General features: G+C 47.8%; 3 protein-coding genes across 3 annotated transcripts; all 3 read left to right on the plus strand.

Annotated features, from left to right (window-relative positions):
• The first annotated feature begins 10,244 nt into the window (after nucleotides 1-10,244).
• LOC109754954 (putative F-box protein At1g47730) lies at nucleotides 10,245-11,533 on the plus strand. Its single transcript, XM_020313844.1, has 2 exons — nucleotides 10,245-10,772; nucleotides 11,516-11,533. The coding sequence occupies exons 1-2, from the start codon at nucleotides 10,245-10,247 to the stop codon at nucleotides 11,531-11,533; spliced, it is 546 nt and encodes a 181-aa protein (XP_020169433.1).
• Nucleotides 11,534-15,610: 4,077 nt separating this feature from the next.
• LOC109754894 (protein DMP3) lies at nucleotides 15,611-16,928 on the plus strand. The gene has a single exon (XM_020313783.4). The coding sequence runs from the start codon at nucleotides 15,687-15,689 to the stop codon at nucleotides 16,422-16,424; it is 738 nt and encodes a 245-aa protein (XP_020169372.2). The 5' UTR covers nucleotides 15,611-15,686; the 3' UTR covers nucleotides 16,425-16,928.
• A 3,130-nt stretch (nucleotides 16,929-20,058) lies between these two features.
• Nucleotides 20,059-21,050, plus strand: LOC109754899 (protein DMP3). Its single transcript, XM_020313792.3, has one exon. The coding sequence runs from the start codon at nucleotides 20,143-20,145 to the stop codon at nucleotides 20,881-20,883; it is 741 nt and encodes a 246-aa protein (XP_020169381.1). The 5' UTR covers nucleotides 20,059-20,142; the 3' UTR covers nucleotides 20,884-21,050.
• The last annotated feature ends 731 nt before the right edge of the window (nucleotides 21,051-21,781 follow it).

Consider the following 21,781-nt stretch of genomic DNA (forward strand, 5'->3'; position numbering starts at 1 on the left):
CTATGTGATTAACACCCAAAGAGTACTAAGGTGTGATCATGTTTTGCTTGTGAGATAATTTTAGTCAACGGGTCTGTCACATTCAGATCCGTAAGTATTTTGCAAATTTCTATGTCTACAATGCTCTGCATGGTGCTACTCTAGCGAATTGCTCCCACTTTCAATATGTATCTAGACCGAGACTTAGAGTCATCTAGATTAGTGTAAAAAAACTTGCATCGACGTAACCCTTTACGACAAGCCTTTTGTCACTTCCATAATCGAGAAACATATCCTTATTCCAGTAAGGATAATTTTGACCGTTGTCCAGTGATCTACTCCTAGATCACTATTGTACTCCCTTGCCAAAATCAGTGTAGGGTATACAATAGATCTGGTACACAGCATGGCATACTTTATAGAACCTATGGCCGAGGCATAGGGAATGACTTTCATTCTTTTTCTATCTTCTGCCGTGGTCGGGTTTTGAGTCTTACTCAATTTCACACCTTGTAACACAGGCAAGAAACTCTTTCTTTGACTGTTTCATTTTGAACCACTTCAAAATCTTGTTAAGGTATGTACTCATTGAAAAAACTTATCAAGCGTCTTGATCTATCTCTATAGATCTTGATGCTCAATGTGTAAGTAGCTTCGCCGAGGTCTTTCTTTGAAAAACTCCTTTCAAACACTCCTTTATGCTTTGCAGAATAATTCTACATTATTTCCGATCAACAATATGTCATTCACATATACTTATCAGAAATGTTGTAGTGCTCCCACTCACTTTCTTGTAAATACAGGCTTCACCGCAAGTCTGTATAAAACTATATCCTTTGATCAACTTATCAAAGCGTATATTCCAACTCCGAGATACTTGCACCAGTCCATAGATGGATCGCTGGAGCTTGCATATTTTGTTAGCACCTTTAAGATTGACAAAACCTTCTGGTTGCATCATATACACCTCTTCTTTAATAAATCCATTAAGGAATGCAGTTTTGTTTATCCATTTGCCAGATTTCATAAAATGCGGCAATTGCGAACATGATTCGGACAGACTTAAGCATCGCTGCGAGTCAGAAAATCTCATCGTAGTCAACACCTTGAACTTTGTCAAAAACCTTTTTCCGACAAGTCTAGCTTTGTAGATAGTAACACTACTATCAGCGTCCGTCTTCCTCTTGAAGATCCATTTATTTTCTATGGCTTGTCGATCATTGGGCAAGTCAATCAAAGTCCATACTTTGTTCTCATACATGGATCTCATCTCAGATTTCATGGCTTCAAGCCATTTTGCGGAATCTGGGCTCACCATCGCTTCTTCATAGTTCGTAGGTTCGTCATGGTCTAGTAATATGACCTTCAGAACAGGATTACCATACCACTCTGGTGCGGATCTTACTCTGGTTTACCTACGAGGTTTGGTAATAACTTGATCTGAAGTTTCATGATCATTATCATTAACTTCCTCACTAATTGGTATAGAAGTCACAGGAACAGATTTCTGTGATCCAATAAGGGAGCAGGTACAGTTACCTCATCAAGTTCTACTTTCCTCCCACTCACATCTTTCGAGAGAAACTCCTTCTCTAGAAAGGATCCATACTTAGCAACGAATGTCTTGCCTTCGGATCTGTGATAGAAGGTGTACCCAACTGTCTCCTTTGGGTATCCTATGAAGACACATTTCTCCGATTTGGGTTTGAGCTTATCAGGATGAAACTTTTTCACATAAGCATCGCAACCCCAAAATTTGAAGAAACGACAACTTTGGTTTCTTGCCAAACCACAGTTCATAAGGCGTCGTCTCAACGGATTTTGATGGTGCCCTATTTAACGTGAATGCAGCTGTCTCTAATGCATAACCCCCAAAACGATTAGTGGAAAATTGGTAAGAGACATCATAGATTGCACTATATCCAATAAAGTACGGTTATGACGTTCGGACACACCATTATGCTGTGGTGTTCCAGGTGGCGTGAGTAGTGAAACTATTTCACTTTGTTTTAACTGAAGGCCAAACTCGTAACTCAAATATTTTACCTCTGCGATCATATCGTAGAAACTTTTATTTTCTTGTTACGATGATTCTCCACTTCACTCTGAAATTCATTGAACTTTTCAAATGTTTCAGACTTGTGTTTCATCAAGTAGATATACCCATATCTGCTCAAATCATCTGTGAAGGTCAGAAAATAATGATACCTGCTAGGAGCCTCAATATTCATCGGGCCACATACATCTGTAAGTATGATTTCCAACAAATCTGTTGCTCTCTCGATAGTTCTGGAGAACGGCGTTTTAGTCATCTTGCCCATGAGGCACGGTTCGCAAGCGTCAAGTGATTCATAATCAAGTGATTCCAAAATCCCATCAGTATGGAGTTTCTTCATGCGCTTTACACCAATATGACCTAAACGGCAGTGCCACAAATAAGTTGCACTATCATTATTAACTTTGCATCTTTTGGCTTCAATATTATGAATATGTATATCACTACGATCGAGATCCAACAAACCATTTTCGTTGGTGTGTATGACCATAGAAGGTTTTATTCATGTAAACAGAACAACAATTGTTCTCTAATTTAAATGAATAACCATATTGCAATAAACATGATTAAATCATATTCATGCTCAACGCAAACACTAAATAACACTTATTTAGTTTCAACACTAATCCCGAAAGTACAGGGAGTGTGCGATGATGATCATATCAATCTTGGAACTACTTCCAACACACATCGTCACCTCGCCTTTTACTAGTCTCTGTTTATTCTGCAACTCCCGTTTTCTAGTTACTACTCTTTAGCAACTGAACCAGTATCAATTACCGAGGGGTTGCTATAAACACTAGTAAAGTACACATCAATAATCTGTATATCAAATATACCTTTGTTCACTTTTACTAGTCTGTTTATTCTGCAACTCCCGTTTCGAGTTACTACTCTTAGCAACTGAACCAGTATCAATTACCGAGGGGTTGCTATAAACACTAGTAAAGTACACATCAATAATCTGTATATCAAATATACCTTTGTTCACTTTGCCATCCTTCTTATCCACCAAATAGTTGGGGTAGTTCCGCTTCCAGTGACCAGTCCCTTTGCAGTAGAAGCACTTGGTCTCAGGCTTAGGACCAGACTTAGGCTTCTTCACTTGAGCAGCAACTTGCTTGTCGTTCTTCTTGAAGTTCCCCTTCTTCCCTTTGCCCTTTTCTTGAAACTAGTGGTCTCGTCAACCATCAACACTTGATGTTTTTCTTGATTTCTACCTTCGTTGATTTCAGCATCACGAAGAGCTCGGGAATTACTTTCGTCATCCCTTGCATACTATAGTTCATCACGAAGTTCTACTAACTTGGTGATGGTGACTAGAGAATTCTGTCAATCACTATTTTATCTGGAAGATTAACTCCCACTTGATTCAAGCGATTGTAGTACCCAGACAATCTGAGCACATGCTCACTAGTTGAGCGATTCTCCTCCATCTTTTAGCTATAGAACTTGTTGAAGACTTCATATCTCTCAACTCGGGTATTTGCTTGAAATATTAACTTCAACTCCTGGAACATCTCATATGGTCCATGACGTTCAAAACGTCTTTTTGAAGTCCCGATTCTAAGCCGTTAAGCATGGTGCACTAAACTATCAAGTAGTCATCATATTGAGCTAGCCAAACGTTCATAACGTCTGCATCTGCTCCTGCAATAGGTCTGTCACCTAGCGGTGCATCAAGGACATAATTTTTTCTGTGCAGCAATGAGGAGAATCCTCAGATCACGGATCCAATCCGCATCTTTGCTACTAACATCTTTCAACATAATTTTCTCTAGGAACATATCAAAAATAAAATAGGGAAGCAACAACGCGAGCTATTGATCTACAACATAATTTGCAAAATACTATCAGGACTAAGTTCATGATAAATTTAAGTTCAATTAATCATATTACTTAAGAACTCCCACTTAGATAGACATCCCTCTAATCCTGTAAGTGATCACGTGATCCATATCAACTAAACCATGTCCGATCATCACGTGAGATGGAGTAGTTTCAATGGTGAACATCACTATGTTGATCATATCTACTATATGATTCACGCTCGACCTTTCGGTCTCCGTGTTCCGAGGCCATATCTGTTATATGCTAGGCTCGTCAAGTTTAACCTGAGTATTCCGCGTGTGCAACTGTTTTGCACCCGTTGTATTTGAACGTAGAGCCTATCACACCCGATCATCACGTGGTGTCTCAGCACGAAGAACTTTCGCAACGGTGCATACTCAGGGAGAACACTTATACTTTGATAATTTAGTGAAGGATCATCTTATAATGCTACCGTCAAACAAAGCAAGATAAGATGCATAAAGGATTAACATCACATGCAATCAATATAAGTGATATGATATGGCCATCAGCATCTTGTGCTTGTGATCTCCATCTCCGAAGCACCGTGCTTGTGATCTCCATCTCCGAAGCACCGTCATGATCACCATCGTCACCGGTGCGACACCTTGATCTCCATCGTAGTATCGTTTTCGTCTCGCCAAATAATTGCTTTTACGACTATCGCTACCGCTTAGAGATAAAGTAAAACTATTACATGGTGATAGCATCTCATACAATAAAGCGACACCATATGGCTCCTGCCAGTTGCCGATAACTCGGTTACAAAACATGATCATCTCATACAACAAATTATATCACATCATGTCTTGACCATATCACATCACAACATGCCCTGCAAAAACAAGTTAGACGTCCTCTACTTTGTTGTTGCAAGTTTTACGTGGCTGCTACGGGCTTAGCAAGAACCGTTCTTACCTACGCATCAAAACCACAACGATAGTTTGTCAAGTTGGTGCTGTTTTAACCTTCGCAAGGACCGGGCGTAGCCACACTCGGTTCAACTAAAGTGAGAGAGACAGACACCCGCCGGTCACCTTTAAGCAACGAGTGCTCGCAACGGTGAAACCAGTCTCGCGTAAGCGTACGCGTAATGTCGGTCCGGGCCGCTTCATCTCACAATACCGCTGAACCAAAGTATGACATGCTGGTAAGCAGTATGACTTACATCGCCCACAACTCACTTGTGTTCTACTCGTGCATAGCATCAACGCATAAAACCAGGCTCGGATGTCACTGTTGGGGAACGTAGTAATTTCAAAAAATTTCCTACGCACACGCAAGATCATGGTGATGCATAGCAACGAGAGGGGAGAGTGTTGTCCACGTACCCTCGTAGACCGACAGCGGAAGCGTTATCACAACGCGGTTGATGTAGTCGTACGTCTTCACGATCCGACCGATCAAGTACCGAACGCACGGCACCTCCGAGTTCTACACACGTTCAGCTCGATGACGTCCCTCGAACTCCGATCCAGCCGAGTGTTGAGGGAGAGTTTCGTCAGCACGACGGCGTGGTGACGATGATGATGTTCCACCGACGCAGGGCTTCGCCTAAGCTCCGCAACGGTACTATCGAGGTGTAATATGGTGGAGGGGGCACCGCACACGGCTAAGAGATCTCAAGGATCAATTGTTGTGTCCATGGGGTGCCCCCTGCCCCCGTATATAAAGGAGCAAGGGAGGAGGAGGCCGGCCTTAGGAGGGGGCGCACCAAGTGTGGAGTCCTACTAGGACTCCCTAGTCCTAGTAGGATTCCACCTCCCATATGGAATAGGAAAAGAGGAAGGGAAAAAGAGAAGGAAGGAAGGGGGCGCCCCCCTTCGCTAGTCCAATTCGGACCAGACCAAGGGGAGGGGTGCGGCCACCCTTGAGGCCCTTTTCCTTCTTTCCCGTATGGCCCAATAAGGCCCAATACGTATTCCCGTAACTCTCCGGTACTCCGAAAAATACCCGAATCACTCGGAACCTTTCCGAAGTCCGAATATAGTCGTCCAATATATCGCTCTTTACGTCTCCACCATTTCGAGACTCCTCGTCATGTCCCCGATCTCAACCGGGACTCCGAACTCCTTCGGTACATCAACATACATAAACTCATAATAAAACTATCATCGTAACTTTAAGCGTGCGGACCCTACGGGTTCGAGAACTATGTAGACATGACCGAGACACGTCTCCGGTCAATAACCAATAGCGGGACCTGGATGCCCATATTGGCTCCCACATATTCTACGAAGGTCTTTATCGGTCAGACCGCATAACAACATACGTTGTTCCCTTTATCACCGGTATGTTACTTGCCCGAGATTTGATCGTCGGTATCTCGATACCTAGTTCAATCTCGTTACCGGCAAGTCTCTTTACTCGTTCCGTAACACATCATCCCGCAACTAACTCATTTAGTCACAATGCTTGCAAGGCTTATAGTGATGTGCATTACCGAGTGGGCCCAGAGATACCTCTCCGACAATCGGATTGACAAATCCTAATCTCGAAATACGCCAACCCAACAAGTACCTTTGGAGACACCTGTAGAGCACCTTTATAATCACCCATTTATGTTGTGACGTTTGGTAGCACACAAAGTGTTCCTCCGGTAAACGGGAGTTGCATAATCTCATAGTCATAGGAACATGTATAAGTCATGAAGAAAGCAATAGCAACATACTAAACGATCGAGTGCTAAGCTAACGGAATGGGTCAAGTCAATCACGTCATTCTCCTAATGAGGTGATCTCGTTAATCAAATGACAACTTATGTCTATGGCTAGGAAACATAACCATCTTTGATTAACGAGCTAGTCAAGTAGAGGCATACTAGTGACACTCTGTTTGTCTATATATTCACACATGTATTATGTTTCCGGTTAATACAATTCTAGCATGAATAATAAACATTTATCATGATACAAGGAAATAAATAATACTTTATTATTGCCTCTAGGGCATATTTCCTTCAACGGCAGCCACACATCCATGCTGAGACGCGCTTGTTGTGCCTCGTCGGTCCCCATCAGACTTATGTAGAAGTCGTAGATATGTTGTGTAATTTCCGAATGTTGTAGAAGAAGCCCCTGCTCCGACTGCAACCTAAGAATTGAGCATTTCCTGCGTCTGCCGTTCGCGTACGCGTGGAAATACTGAGTGTTCGCGTCTCCTTTGAGCGTCCACTTGAGGCCACCCCTATGCCTCCAATATTCCTCCTCAGAACGCAGCAGAGCATCGACTTGCCCTTCCAAGGCGTATCGATGTGCCCATTCTTGCTCTGAAAAAGGACGTGTGTCCGCTTGGTTGTCAAGGAGGGTTATTTCAGCAAGAAGCCTCTCCCTGAGGATCTTGTCAGCACGCCCCTGGTTCGCACCCCATCCCTTTAGGCTTGCACGGAGGCGACCCCCGACAGCGATCCAAAACTCCATAGGGCCGCGTTGCTGGCCTGCGAGTTGGACGCTTCGCAACCATCTCTCCCTAAAGATGGAGTCGAAATCAGGGACCTCAAACCACGCGGTTTCAAAGAAAAACCGCGGGCTGCGGCGAATCCTATCCTCCCCTGAGGATAAGATGAGGGGCACATGATCCGAACCAATCCTTGTTTCTGCAAGGAGCGAACAGAGTGGAAACACCACTTCCCAGTCCGGAGACATGAAAACCCGATCCAAGACGGATCGCACCGGGGCTAGTTGCTTGTTAGTCCAAGTATACCTTGCCCCAGTTCTGGCCACTTCCCTAAGTGCCATAGATGCAATAGCATTATTGAACATAGCCACCCTAGGCCAGTTAATATTGTCGTTGTTTTTGTCTGCTCCTGACCGGATCAGGTTAAAATCACCTCCCACCATTAACGGGAGTTGAGCTACCGCAACCTCCCTCACCTTGGCTTCGAGTTCTCCCAAGAACTCGGCCGAACGTGAGTGATCTGCTGGTCCATAGACTTGCACGGTCACAAGCTCGCGAAGCGATGCTCGCACGCGGATGTTGGCAGCAATGAAAAAGGTGCCGACCTCCCAGGTCAGCACCTCGAACGTGGCGCTGCAGAAACCGAGCAGCATACCACCCGAATGGCCCGTTGCCGGCTTATGGTGCCAAACAAAGCGCTCAAGGGGGTCTATGGCTAGGATATCATGGTGTCTAAACTCTGGTCTGATCGTTTCCTGAAGACCTACGATATCAATGGCTTCTTTCCTAATATATTCTTTAAGTTGGGTGCGCCGACCTGCGTGGCCGAAGCCACGGATGTTCCAAAAAAGCGCGCGCATCTAGATGACGCGGTTACGCAAGCGCACCCCCCTTAAGGTGATCGCCTTGGCCACACGCCTCACCTTGCCGCAGCGAGGCGAGGAAGGAGCAGCAACCCCTGTTGCTGTCTCCCCTTCGGGCCGGATCGCTAGCGACGTCGAGGGCTCAGCCTCAAGTGCCAGTCGATCCGCGTGTTGAGCAGCCGCCGCTGCCAGCGCCGCCTGCGCCATCTCCTTCGCACGCACCAGCGAGATGAGTTCGCTCATCCCACCCTCACCCATCGGTTCAACCCCACTCTCTCCCAAGACCTCGCTCAAATGTTCATCCGAAAAGGAGTCGAGAATCGTAAAACGAGGCAAGGGATTACCTGAGGTTTCCAGGTTCTTCTGTGCTTGTAGGAGTTGGGCGCGTTGGAGTGACGGAAGATTCCCTTTGGCACCCTTGGCCCGAGCGCTGACCCGCACAGGGGCCGCCTGCCCCTCCACCACGGCCTTGGAGCGCTTGGCCTTCGGGAAGGACGCCGTCTTGGACGCCTCCTGAGCGAGCGGGCCGGGGACAGACACCGCCAGCGCCATCACCGCCTGGCGCGGCGTCTCCGGCGCCCCTAAGAGCTCCGCTGCACGCCCGGCCTCCGCGGTGACCTTGCGAACCGCCACCTTCTTGAGCTGCTTCACCGCGCCAAGCTTGTTGCTGCTGCGTCCGCCTTGGGTCGGGGAACGCGAGGAGAGGGGCAGCGAGTCTACCGACGCCGCACCAGGGGTGCGGGCATCGGCCTGCGGCTCCACCCTCATGTCCGAAACCACCGCAGCCGCCATCCGCGCCGGAGGGGACGTGACCGACCCCAGGTTGGAGCCGTACTGATTCGGGATCGAGAGCTCCAACTCCACGGACCCCCCCATCAGGGGCTGCTCCATCGTAGGCATCTGCACATGGTCCGCCGCCCCTCCTTTGTCGGTGATGCCCAGCTTCTCCCACGCCGCCGTATCGATGGAGTCGTCCTCCATACTAGCATCAATGTCCTTGTCACCGTCACGCCCCGGCCCATCCGGATCCTGGCCACGGTTGGGGGGAGGGGGGTTAGGGGAAGGAAGTGCATGACACCGTTGACCGTGACGGCATCGCTGCCGCGGGTAGTGACTATTTCTGGAGGGGACGGCGCCGGCCTCCACTTGGCGCCATCTTGTAACGTGAGAACCTTACAATTATATTTGCTCTTGACGCAGACGACCTTGTACGTGCGAGACGGAGCGGCCCAACCGATGTTGAGATGCCAGAAATATTCCCTGCTCAACTGGGTAGAGATGCTCATCACAGTCCCAGTGGCCAGATCGATCGCGTCGACGAAGGACGCGTCGCCAAAATAATCATGGGCGATGCAAATGGGGCCGTCAAGGCGGTAGGCGAAAGTGCAAACACCTGGCCTCTTAATAACTTTTACGACGTTGTCGTCCATGTCCAACAGCCGCAGGTTGCTCTGGTTTTTGTCGGTGGAATTGGCGGCAAACAGGAGTAGCCGCTCCGCATTGCCTCTATGCGCAGCGATGAAGGCTGGGCCGGAGATGAGGGCGTGCCACCCGCTGGATGCGCACTGGAATCTGCAGGTAGACTTGACCAGCACCCGCGAGAGTATCTCGAAGATCAAATCGTCTGGCAACGACGGCATCGTCGGCGAGGCCATGGTAAAAACACCCGTAAGTTGTTGAAGAAAGGACCTAGACAAGGATTTCTTCGGCATTGGTCGAACTCTCATGTCGTTATCATATGCCTCCCCGTATATATTCTAGAGATTTGATGATGACTTGTTCATATATAGATTGGTTTTGTCCCGACTACGACACTACGTAAGGTTGGAACTAGACCTCAAAAAGGACTGTGGCTGCTACACCACACTCGATTGTATTGTACTCGGAATCGGAAGTTTGGTTGGACAAGGAACGATTCGTGATTTCTGGGCTTCGATCTGCTGGGCGTACGCCGGACTCTATGTCTACCCATCCGACTCCTTGTCGAGGTCTAATAATTCTGCGCGATATATAGTCAGCATAAAAACAATCTGAGAAGAACGTCATCAACACGTAGGATACATGCATGGTTGTTACCATCGCACATCGCCAACGCGAAGATGCTGCCGTCGTCGTTACCAGCCGACGTGATCTTCGAGATACTCTCAAGGGTACCGGTGAAGTCGGCCTGTAGATTCCGATGCGTGTCCAGGAGCTGGCACGCTCTCATCTCCGGCCGGGCGTTCATCGCCGCGCACGGAGCCCGCGCGAAGCCGCTACTCCTGTTTCTCGACAACTCCTCCTGGAAAACCCGCAGCCAGCTCGTGGACATGGACGGCAACCTCATAAGAACGATCAAGAGGGCAAGTCATATGAATTGGACCTACCGCCTCGACGGTCCCATTTGCCTCACGGAAGATTATCGCATCACTGCGGGCGACCGCAAGTTCATAGTCAACGTGATCGATCTCGCCACTGGGAATGTGATCTGGAGGACCTCTGAAGAGTTGAACCCTTATTGGATTAGCAATGTCAACGTCGGTTGTGCCGTCCCATCTGGCACGTACAAGTTAGTCTGCCTCAGCAACACGGGTGCTGAAGAGCCTTGCATGGTTCTCACATTAGAAGACGACCCCGTGTGGAGGCAGGTGCAGTCTCCTTCAGAACTAGTGCCTGCCATCTTTAAACCCCACTCCGCTATCACTGTCAATGGAGTCATTCACTTCCTTTACACGTCCCACGTGGACAAGGAATATCACCATGTAGTCCGGTTTGATCTTGAAAGTGAGGAATGGAGTCCGTCAATCGAGGTCCCACTGAGATCCGGTGACAAACTAGAGGGGAAGACACAAACAAAATGTATTCTCAAGTTCAATAACGCCCTATGCATCGTTCAACTGAGCTCAGTCAATGTATGGCTCATATGGCTCCTTAATGATCCCGCAAAAGGTACCTGGGTTAACACGTACACCATACCAATGACTTCACCTGTTCATTCGGTGATGCCGTTGATGATGATGGATGATGGTCGAAAGTTGCTCTTCTATGTGTACAACTATAATATTGTCAGTTTCCTAACAGCGGCAACTTCGACACTACAAGTCTACGATCAACTCACCGGGAAATGCACACTCCACCACAAGTTTGCGAGCAACCATTTGGGCCATGCTTTTCCTTACGACTTGCAATTGGAACATTTTGTCTCCCCTAAGATCTCCTTGATGGCCACGCCAAGTGATTTGTCTCGCCCAAGATTTCGCCAGTGGCTACGCCGACTGAATTCTATTTTTGTCTTTGGTAAGTGATTCTTGGCTAAGTAAAGAATGATTCTGATATGGCGTTGAATGGAAACTTGTGTGACCTACCTTGTCTTTAACTTCTGCTTCATCAGAGGTTCGAGAGAACGTGAAGATGGAAAGAGCGGAGAGAGAAAATCATTTCAGAAATTTTGTTCTAATAACTGTGGAATCTGCTAGGAAAATTTAAAGAAAAATTGAAGAACTTGAAAAGACCAAGACGATCTTCCTTTTCAAAATAAACTTTGAAGAACTTGACGTAACTGTCTATTTTTATCAGTTACATAGCTCAAGTTTCCTTTGTTCAGTCAGGTGGACTATCTTGTTTAATCAATAAAGCCAACAAATATCAAGTGTTCAAGTCACTCCACATGAAAAATAACCACTTATCGAACTACACAGTGGAATCTGTTAGGAAAAAATCAACAAATTTTGATTAAGTCTAAATTTCAAGAAAATTCGTTCAGAGAGAGAGAGAGATTTCGAACCCAAAATGATTACCTAAATTGTAAAAAGTGTGTGCGCACTAATTAGAGAAACAAACGGCCGGTTCTTAAATACGCATGCATGCAAGCCTGTTGACTAAATTTTGTTTTTATTCATGACATGGCACGTATTAATAGGACGGTCACGTTGGCAAGACACCGCATTTATTTCTTGTCCGATGGATGCACATGTGTATTCATTCGGATTTTTAAAATTTTAAAATCATATCTTTCAAACCATTTGTCCGAATTCAGATCTGTTTTACCGTTGGAATCCTCGCAGCGAGATTTCTAAACTAAATCCCGCATGAGTATGTTTCAACGAATGTTCCTTGATGCCACCTTTGGTGCTACATTGTGCAACTCTATTACTCTATAGTGCAACTTTAGTACTGCATGGTGCCACTTTTTTCAAAACCAAGTTTGAAGTTGCATGAGCCAACTTCTTATGGGATGTGAACCTAGCAACCATGACAACCAATTTTTTGTGATGTGCAATTAGTCTACTACCCCGACCAATTACCTACTAGTCGATGTGCAACCCTTCCTCCCCTCTACTCGTGGATGATGTAGTATTCCACTGCTGGCACACAATGCCCGACCTACCCTATCAACTATATGTGCAACTTACTTAGTATGTTGTTCCACTATCTTCCTAGTAGTTGATGTGCAACTCATTCCCCTCGCTACTTGTGGTCGTGGATATGTAGTTTCAGTTGGCGTGGGTAAGAAGCGAAGTTGCACATGTATGCTAGGCACTTGGCCAGGGAAACAGGTGAAGTTGCACATCACACTGGCAGGGATTTGTTGGATGGTGAAAAAACTACACATCCATGAGGCCATGAGGGTAGAAAAATTTCCCTATAGGTGAGACCCTAAAGTTGCACATCTCACTAGCTAGTTGTGGTGGGGTAGACGGGGTGTTTGAAAACTACACACCCATGGGGTATGGGGAAAAGTTGCACATCGACTATTAGGCAGTTGGCCGGCGCAGTATTCGAAGTTGCACATCCACTGTTAGGCAGTTGGTCGAGGCAGCAAACAGTGAAAACTGCACTTCCAATTGGAGGGGGAAAATTACACATAGACTATTAGCAATTAGTCGGACGGTAGATGAATTTGCACATCTCAATTGATAGTGGGTAGTTCAGATACTTTGGGACGAGGTGCCATAGTGAAAACTACCCGGCCATGGGTAGAGAGAAAGTTGCACATCAACAACTAGATATTTACCCAAAACAGGAATAAAATTGCATAAAAGAAGTTTGTCAAAACATACCCATGCGGGATTTAGTTTTGAAGAGCACATCACGAGGATCCCATCGGTGAAAGCGGATCTTAATTCCGATGTTTGGTTCAAAAAATATGACATTTTTAATTTTTTGAAATTTGAATTAAATGCATTCACGCATGGACACGGTGCATGGTCTTTGGCCTTTTCATGCTAGGAGAAATAATATTTCCTAATATGTTTGATTGAGAAAAAATATACTTTAAATAGGAAGGCTGCCATGGAGTGCTACCGAGCCAACGGCCACTCGGTAGACACGTGCAAAGGACTAAGGTAAAAAAAATACTATGATGATTAATATAAGAACAAAATAATCAGTCTATAGTTAAACTAACTAAAGACTCGTCAAAATAATTATATTGACTCTTTTTTATTGACGAGTTTTCACAAAAATTCATATAGAAGAGGTTTTTAGTGAGACAAATAATGTGCATGCCGTATAAAGTAGCTGGTGTATGGATAATAGAATAGTTCATGATTTTGCTTAGTGAGGGAAATATAGTAAAATATAATAGTTTGGAACTTTGATAAATTGAATAGAATCGGTATGGTTTGAATCACCGGATGTTCGAAACAACTCATGGAGCATATGATCCCAGAGCATACAAGGTGGTCCGTTTGAAAACGATCATCATGTTCGGCACAAGCTTCGGCACATTTTCGTCGGCCTTCTGTTGCTCCAATGTTGCCATCTTAAGATATTTATTCTCCGGCCATGTTTTGTATTCAAAACAACAACCTACATTTTTTCTCCGGTCACCTTCTGTATCCACTGTTGCCTTAAAATTGAAAGACCCCCCCCCCCCCCCCCCCCCTAGGTCGACCAATTGATCCCTTCATGCCCTTATCATCATTGTGAAGGAATCATGCTGGTAATCTTGGCAATGTCCAGAAGCCAACCTCCGCCATGGATGGCCGCTAGTGGCAATGATGTCACTTGGGCGTCAACACCGCCCTGCTGATATCGGCTACCCCGTGCAAGCCAACTGCCAATGCATCGGGGGGAAGCATGGACGATGTTGAGGAAGTGCAGAGGCATGGGCCACCATCCATGATGCCAACACGCCCGCGAACCCCAGTTCTTGTGGCACTGTAGCCAAGCGGTCTACATGGGGGTAGGGGATAGATTTGCCACTAGGGGTCGCATCGCACTGCGGTGATGTAGGAAGGGAGGCATGTCGCTGCATGGAAAATATTGAGGAAGGGAGGAGGAGGCTCTGCGTAGGGGAGAGGGTGGGTTCAGATCGGATCGACTTTGTTTGGTTGATAGAAATAGATCAGTTAGTTGTGCTGTGGTGCACCTGCCATCTTTCCACCAGAGTAGCGTCCCTCTAGAACATCCAGCCTCCTGGGGGAGATGACGCACTTGTTGAGATTTGACGGCCAAGAACGTCTAGATTGTGAAATCTGATTACCGAAAACGCGCAGGATGGGAGAGGGTTGGAAAGAGTGCTGGTGGCGAGGAAGTGACGTGGTCATCACCACCGTCTCGTCGATATCGGCTGTGCCATGCAAGCCCACTGCCAACACAACGAGGAAGGAATGCCCGGTGTTGGGGAAGTGCAGAGGCGTGGGCCACCGTCCATGATGCTAGTGCACCTGCAGACGCTAGTTCTGGTGGCGCCATTCAGCTAGTCGACATGGGGCAGGGGGTAGGGGACAAAACGGCCGTTACAAGTTGCATTGGACTGCGGGAATGTAGGAAGAGCGGCATGTCGCTAGATGGTAAGATGAGAGATCGGGGAGGGAAGCAGGAGGCGATGCGAGTGGGAAAGGGAGGAACCAGATTGGATCGACTTTATTTGATCGACTTTATTTGATTGACTGAAATAGATAGTTTAGTTGGGCCTTCGTGCACACGCCCAATCAACCGGCACATGCCATTTTATCCTCCGTGGCAGTGCCCCTCTAGGACATCCGGCCCACTTTGGGGTGGGGGTGGGGGGGGGGGGAGGGGGGAGGTGCTCCTCGAGCTAAGACAGCCAAGAACATCCAGATCGCAAAATCCGATGGCCGAAAACGCAGGGAGTCGCGAGAGAGCAGGAAAATGAATCGGTTTTACTGTCCTAGATGTACAGTTTCAGTGCACCGTTCTCCGCATTGAGACTAGAGTGAAGGGCAAGTTCATAGGTCTCTACGTGGAAACAACCATGTCACGATCTTGAGGATAACTAGTTCCATTTCCTCACTTTCGTGGAAGTAGACTGCGTAGCACGGACGACCTTTTGTTGCCATTGGTGTAAGTTAACCAAAGAAAATCGAGAGAGTTCCAAGTACGTGGGATGCAAACGTAGACAATTCAATGCACGTAGAAACGAGTGGCCACGCCTAGAAAAGTTCAAGTCAACATGTGCACAGCTAGCCTTCAGCCACACCATGTAGAAAAATCAACCCTTTCAAAAAAAGAAGTAGAAAAATCAACACGGCCAAGGTGGAATCATTCGTAGAGGATTCGCCTATATAACACACTGACGATGCGTTGCCACACGAATGGAACAGCTTAGGATATTCCTAGTCGAGCGCACAATGGCGTCTCCCCCATCTTCCACCGTGATCCAGATGCCTCCAACACCACACAACAACGGCGAACCGACGCTGGCCCCGGCCACGCCAAAGGACGCCGGTGACGTGCCGACCACGGCGCCCGCAGCAGCTGCCGGACCAGCACCCACGGCGACGGACAAGGTGATGTCGAGTGCGGCGAACCTCGCGCAGCTCCTGCCGACGGGCACAGTGCTGGCGTACCAGGCGCTGTCCCCGTCTTTCACCAACCACGGCAAGTGCTTCTCCTCCAACCAGTGGCTCACCGCAGCGCTGGTCATCGTCCTCGCCGTCCTGTGCGTCCTCTTCTCCTTTACCGACAGCGTCCTCGGCCGCGACAAAAAGCTCTACTATGGCATCGCCACGCTGCGAGGTTTCAACGTCTTCAACTTCTCGGACGAAGAGGAGAAGCTGCAATGGACTCCCGCCGAGTTCCGGAGGCTCCGCATCCGGCCGCTGGACTTCGTGCGCGCCGTCTTCACGGCCCTGGTGTTCCTCACCGTGGCCTTCAGCGACGTGGGGCTGCAGAACTGCTTCTTCCCCAACACTGGCATGAACACCCAGGAGCTTTTCAAGAACCTGCCTCTGGGCATCGCGTTTCTGTCCAGTTTTGTGTTCATGATCTTCCCCACAAAACGGAAGGGCATCGGCTACAGCGACACCACTCCTCGACAAAAGCTCACTTGATGTTAATATCAGTTGTTTCTGAACAGTTAGATAGATTAAGAGTATACCGTAAATCGACGTATATAGTTACTGTAACTTTGTTGTTTAGATCACTTGTTTTTTAAGTTAAAATGTAGTGTAATCAGGGTATAGGAGTAGTATGACTTATTACATTTTTTGGGGGAAATACTTGTGTATTGTTTAATTTATTCATGCAAAATTTAATGAAACCATTTGTGTGGGCAGATGCCCTTGTTCGGTGCAGTTGTAATGTTTATCTTTTATTTAGAGAGAAAAGGCATGTATATATGTACCTTCTTGTATGATAAAAAGAATAATTGATGAACTTTCCTGAAAGTCTACCTAAACTCCTAAATACTGAAGCCTGAAGTATTTGAATTTACCAAAATCATACCAAATTTGCGGGGAAGGCGGGTGCTCTGCCCATTTCAACATAGGGACATAGAAAAAAGGAGTAGAAAAGGTTACATGGAAACAGTAAAAAAAGATAAGAGAAAAGGAAAACAAAAATGTGGACTTCATATCTAGTGTGAGAGTCTTTCGTCAACGTCTTCCTTAAAAACGTCGAGCACAATAGTAAGGGTGGTTTTGTTGAAGATTCGTTTATTCCGCTCCTTCCACGCATTCCACATCACATAAAACATACTTTGGCAAAACAATTGTGAAAGGCAAGCTTTATTGCGGTTAAAAATGCTCTTGCTCCACCAATCTTCGAAAGGGGTGAAGTCATATCGTCCCTCGGTGGACAAAAGACCGAGTGCATAAACTCTTCAGATTCCACGAGTGAACAGGGTTTGCAACGCTGGTTTAGCTGATGTCCAGGAATTATGCCATCGAAGTCGTCAAAGTCAATGGATTGTTTGGCACTCCGAACAGGATATCAAGCTTCAAGAAGTACATACCAAAGGTCGCTTTTGTTTCCGCTCCGTTGGTTCATATGTGCTGCTTTCGGGGTTGAATGGAGTAATGTTGAAGATGTCTTGATGGCAAGCTGCAATCTCAATATGCACGTGTTGTTGGACGAAAATGATGGTTGCCCCTTGATTTTTTTATTTTATGTGTAATGTCGAAGATGTCTTGATGGCAAGCTGCAATCTGGATATGCACGTATGGTCGGACGAAAAGGATGTTTGCCCCCTTGATTTTTTTAGAAAAGAAATCAAGAAACCCCTCAATTACACATAATACCAAATAAGAAATTAAGGGCGTACCGAAGCAAACTTTGCGTACAAATACTCCAATTGTTTCGAAGCAGGCACGGTGTTCCTTCGTTATCGCACATTCATGCTCGCGCGTCAAATAAATTTGAATTAACGGCACGGCATGGCATGAGAAAGAGAGAGATGGACGTGGCCGATTGGATCCGGGGCTTGATTTCTCCATTCATCCCGAAAGTGACGGCTCGGACACCATGGACGAACGGGATGGAATGATAAGCGACCTTCTGTATGTAGTAGCACGTGCGTGCTAGGACTAATTCAACGACGACGTCCATGGAAATTCGGCATGAAAGTAAATTCGACCCCTATTCAGAGTGGGGATGGGCTAATTCAGCAACGTGTACCCAGAGTGCGTCCATGGACAATCGTTGTATAATGTAGCCCCCTCCCCGTCCCCCGTGTCGCCCCCCGCTAGGGCGGCTTGGGCGGAACCCTAGCCCCTCCGCCGCCGGACTACCAACCCCTCCCTCCCCTCCCCTCCGCCGCCGTTGGAGGAGGCCGCCGGGCAAAGCCCCGGGCGGCTGACAGCGGCGGCGGAGGCCCCCTTCCCTCCCGCGTTCCTTTGGGTGAGGCGGGTGACCCGGGGCGCAGGGGCCCTCCTCCCCGATCTAAGCCGTCGTCGCGGCGGCGCGGACGATCTAACCGCCGACGGCGCTTTGGCGGTGTGGTGATGAGAGGAGGCGGCGGCGCGGCGGGCTGGGTGGAAGATCTGGTGGTGCCGGCTGCTCGGTGGGCGTGTTGGTCATGGCGGCTTAGGTCGCAGTGGCCGGCGGCTCGGCCGGTCGGCGGCGGCAGAACATGGCCAGTGGCAGCGGCGATGTCCTGCCTAGATCCCGGGGCGGCGGCCCTGGAGTGTGGCGGCTCGTGAAGCTAGGGCTTCCCGCGACGGCATGGCGTGGTGTAGTCCCTGTCGAAGGCGGATCTGCGACAGCGATCTGCTTTGGATTGGTTCGGATCAGAGACGGTGACGAGCGCGCGGGATCCATCTCAGCGGCTCTCGCGGCTTGGTGAGGCGGGGTGGGAGCCCTCCTCCTAGGCTCCAGTGGTGGCACACTCAGGCTGTGGCCTGTGCGCCAGGGCTCCTACGGTGGCACTGTTGCTGTGGGTGGCCGCCGGATCTAGGCGGCTGGATCTGGGGCTTTGAAGGCGGTCGAGACGGTGCACATGTTGCTGGGTGATTTCTTGGGATGGATCCGGGTGAAAACCTGGTTTTCGGTCAATGGCCGGAGCCGGTGATGACGATGTCCTTATCATCGTTTCCTTCATGAAGGCATCATCGAGGTGAAGCTCCCAACTCCACTCAGTACCTCTGGGGGAAACCCTAGATCAGCTGATCGGATGTTGGTGGCAAGCATGTGTCGTTACCCCCTTGGGGGCGGCATTCTTGGAGGTGCACTCGGCTTCGCGGGACCAGCGGACGACATCTTTGGTGGAGCGGTGCTTCATCCTACACATTGATGCTCGACGGCGTGGTGCAGTGCAGATTCGGAGTTCGATGTGCGAGGATGGGCTCGCGCAGGAGGACGACGCTCTCTGGCGTCGTGGTGGCGTCGATGGCAGAGAGACCTGGCACGGTTGATGCAACAGTACAACTCTGAAGATGGATTAGTGGCAGGTGGCTGCGGAGGCCTCATACCCGGCAGGCGTCCTGGTTGAGGAGTTCGCCGGACTGGTAGGTGCCCCATACCCGGCAAGCGTCCTGGTTGGGACCTCAGGTCTTAGATGTTTAGGTTTGGCTGCGATGTCTGTTTGGTATTAGGCCCGGGCTATCTGCGCCCCTTCATCAACTGGATAGGTGTAGCGACAGTTTGTTGTTTAGACGGCGGCTTTAGTTTTACTGTTGTATGACTGTGTAAGGTCTTGTGAGAATAATTCCTCCTTTTCTAAAAAAAAGCCCCCTCCCAGTAAATAAACTAGGTCGTGTGTACCGAGCACTGTAAATCAGACAATTTTCGTCATCCTGGCTAATTAGCTACAGGTCTCCATGGTGGATGGAGAGTAGGTAGATTCTGCTAGGTCTCCACCGGCGTTGGAAGGCCAGCCATATCCCGATCATACTACTGGCTATATCATATCATATCAACCATACTACTGGCTGTACTACTAGGGCACTGCAAAGTCTTGGATGGAGTGCTCGCGCATACTACTGGCTACTATATCATATCAACCATGTCCCGATCGATCTTGAGGCTAATTAATTCCTTCTCCTCACCTTCGTTGAAGAAGACGCCGATCTTTTGCTGCCATTAGCGGAAGTTAACCCAAGAAAATGTAGAGAGAGTTCCGAGTACGCGGGAAAAAAAAGGATGCAAACGTACGTAGACAATTCAATGCATGTAGAAACGACTCACCACGCCTATAAAAGTTGAAGTCAACATGTGCACCCTCCAGCCTTCAGCTAGCATGACACACCACATAGACAAATCAACGCGGCCAACTTTGGAATCATTCGTAGAGGATTCGCCTATATAACACACCAACGTTGTGTTGCCACAAGAATGGAACAGCTTAGGATATCCCTAATCGACCACACGATGGCTTCATCATCTCCATCTTCGACCGTGATCCAGATGCCTCCAACTCCACGCACCAACGGCAGCCAGCCGACGGCTCCGACCACGCCCAAGGACGTCGATGATGTCCCGACCACGGAGCCTGCACCAGCTGCCGGACCAGCAGCCACGGCAACCGACAAGGTCATGTCGAGCGCGGCGAACCTTGCGCAGCTCCTGCCGACGGGCACCGTGCTGGCGTACCAGGCGCTGTCCCCGTCCTTCACCAACCACGGCAAGTGCTTCTCCTCCAACCAGTGGCTCACCGCGGCGCTTGTCATCGTCCTCACCATCTCGTGCGTCCTCTTCTCCTTCACCGACAGCCTTCTCGGCCGCGACCAGAAGCTCTACTATGGCATCGCCACGCCGCGCGGTTTCAACGTATTCAACTTCTCAGACGAAGAGGAGAAGCTGCAGTGGACTCCCGCTGAGTTCCGGAAGCTCCGCATCCGGCCGCTGGACTTCGTGCGCGCCGTCTTCACGGCCCTGGTGTTCCTCACCGTGGCTTTCAGCGACGTGGGGCTGCAGAATTGCTTCTTCCCTGGCGCTGGCAGGAACACCGAGGAGCTGCTGAAGAACCTGCCACTGGGCATCGCGTTTCTGTCCAGTTTTGTGTTCATGATATTCCCCACAAAGAGGAAAGGCATCGGCTACAGCGACACCACTCCTCGCGAAAAGCTCACTTGATGTTAATATCAGTTGTTTCTGAACAGTTAGATGGATTTTAGATTATAACGTAATCACGCTATGTAGTATTATACCATGAGGATAGAGTCGGAACATTGTTTATGAACAGTTAGATAAATTTTAGATTGTAATGTTTAGATCACTTTTTTTAACAGTTAATCATGGTATATGGGAGCAGTATTACTTATGCATACTTTAAAAAAATTATGTATTGTTCAATTCATCCATGCCAAATTTAATGAAACAATTTGTGTGGACAGATACCATTGTACAACGCTGTGGTTATAATGTTTATATTTTAATTAAAGAGAAGAGGCATGTATATACCTCCCTCCACAAAAGGAGTAGTTGTTGAACTTCGCTCAAAGTCTACCCAAACACGTACGTGAATTATGAAGCCTGAGGTATTTCAACAATTGAATTTACCAAAATCATACCAAATTTGTCTCACAAACTGAGGTTTTATTTTAAAAAAGCATGAAAGTCGAGTGCTCTGCCCATTTTATCAACATAGGGACAAAGCAAAAAAGAAAAGGAGTACAATAAATATTTACATTTAGCCAAGAAAATAAAAGAGAAAGGAAAAGAAAAACGAAAAAGAAAACGTGAACTTCATGTCTGGTGTGAGAGTTAACCGCCTAACTACCTCTGGTCAATGTCCACCTTTGAAGATAAGCTACATCGAGCACCTAAGTGAGGGGGGTCTCGTTGAAGGTTGGTCTGTTCCGCTCCTTCCACGTATTCCACATCACATGAATCCTCGCTTCAGCAAGTTGATTGTGAAAGGCAACCTTTTATCACGGTTATCTTGTTCCACCAATCTTCCAAAAGGAGAACTCATGCCTCGTCCGCTGGGGGGACAGAAAACCAAGTTCATACAACTCCTCAGATCCCACAC

Source organism: Aegilops tauschii, chromosome 7, assembly GCF_002575655.3.
Source record: "Aegilops tauschii subsp. strangulata cultivar AL8/78 chromosome 7, Aet v6.0, whole genome shotgun sequence".
NCBI classification, from domain to species: domain Eukaryota; kingdom Viridiplantae; phylum Streptophyta; class Magnoliopsida; order Poales; family Poaceae; genus Aegilops; species Aegilops tauschii.

Bases quoted from the DNA above. Each gene is read 5' to 3' on its own strand.
- LOC109754899 (XM_020313792.3), top strand. From the start codon at position 20,143: ATGGAACAGCTTAGGATATCCCTAATCGACCACACGATGGCTTCATCA.
- LOC109754894 (XM_020313783.4), top strand. From the start codon at position 15,687: ATGGAACAGCTTAGGATATTCCTAGTCGAGCGCACAATGGCGTCTCCC.
- LOC109754954 (XM_020313844.1), top strand. From the start codon at position 10,245: ATGCTGCCGTCGTCGTTACCAGCCGACGTGATCTTCGAGATACTCTCA.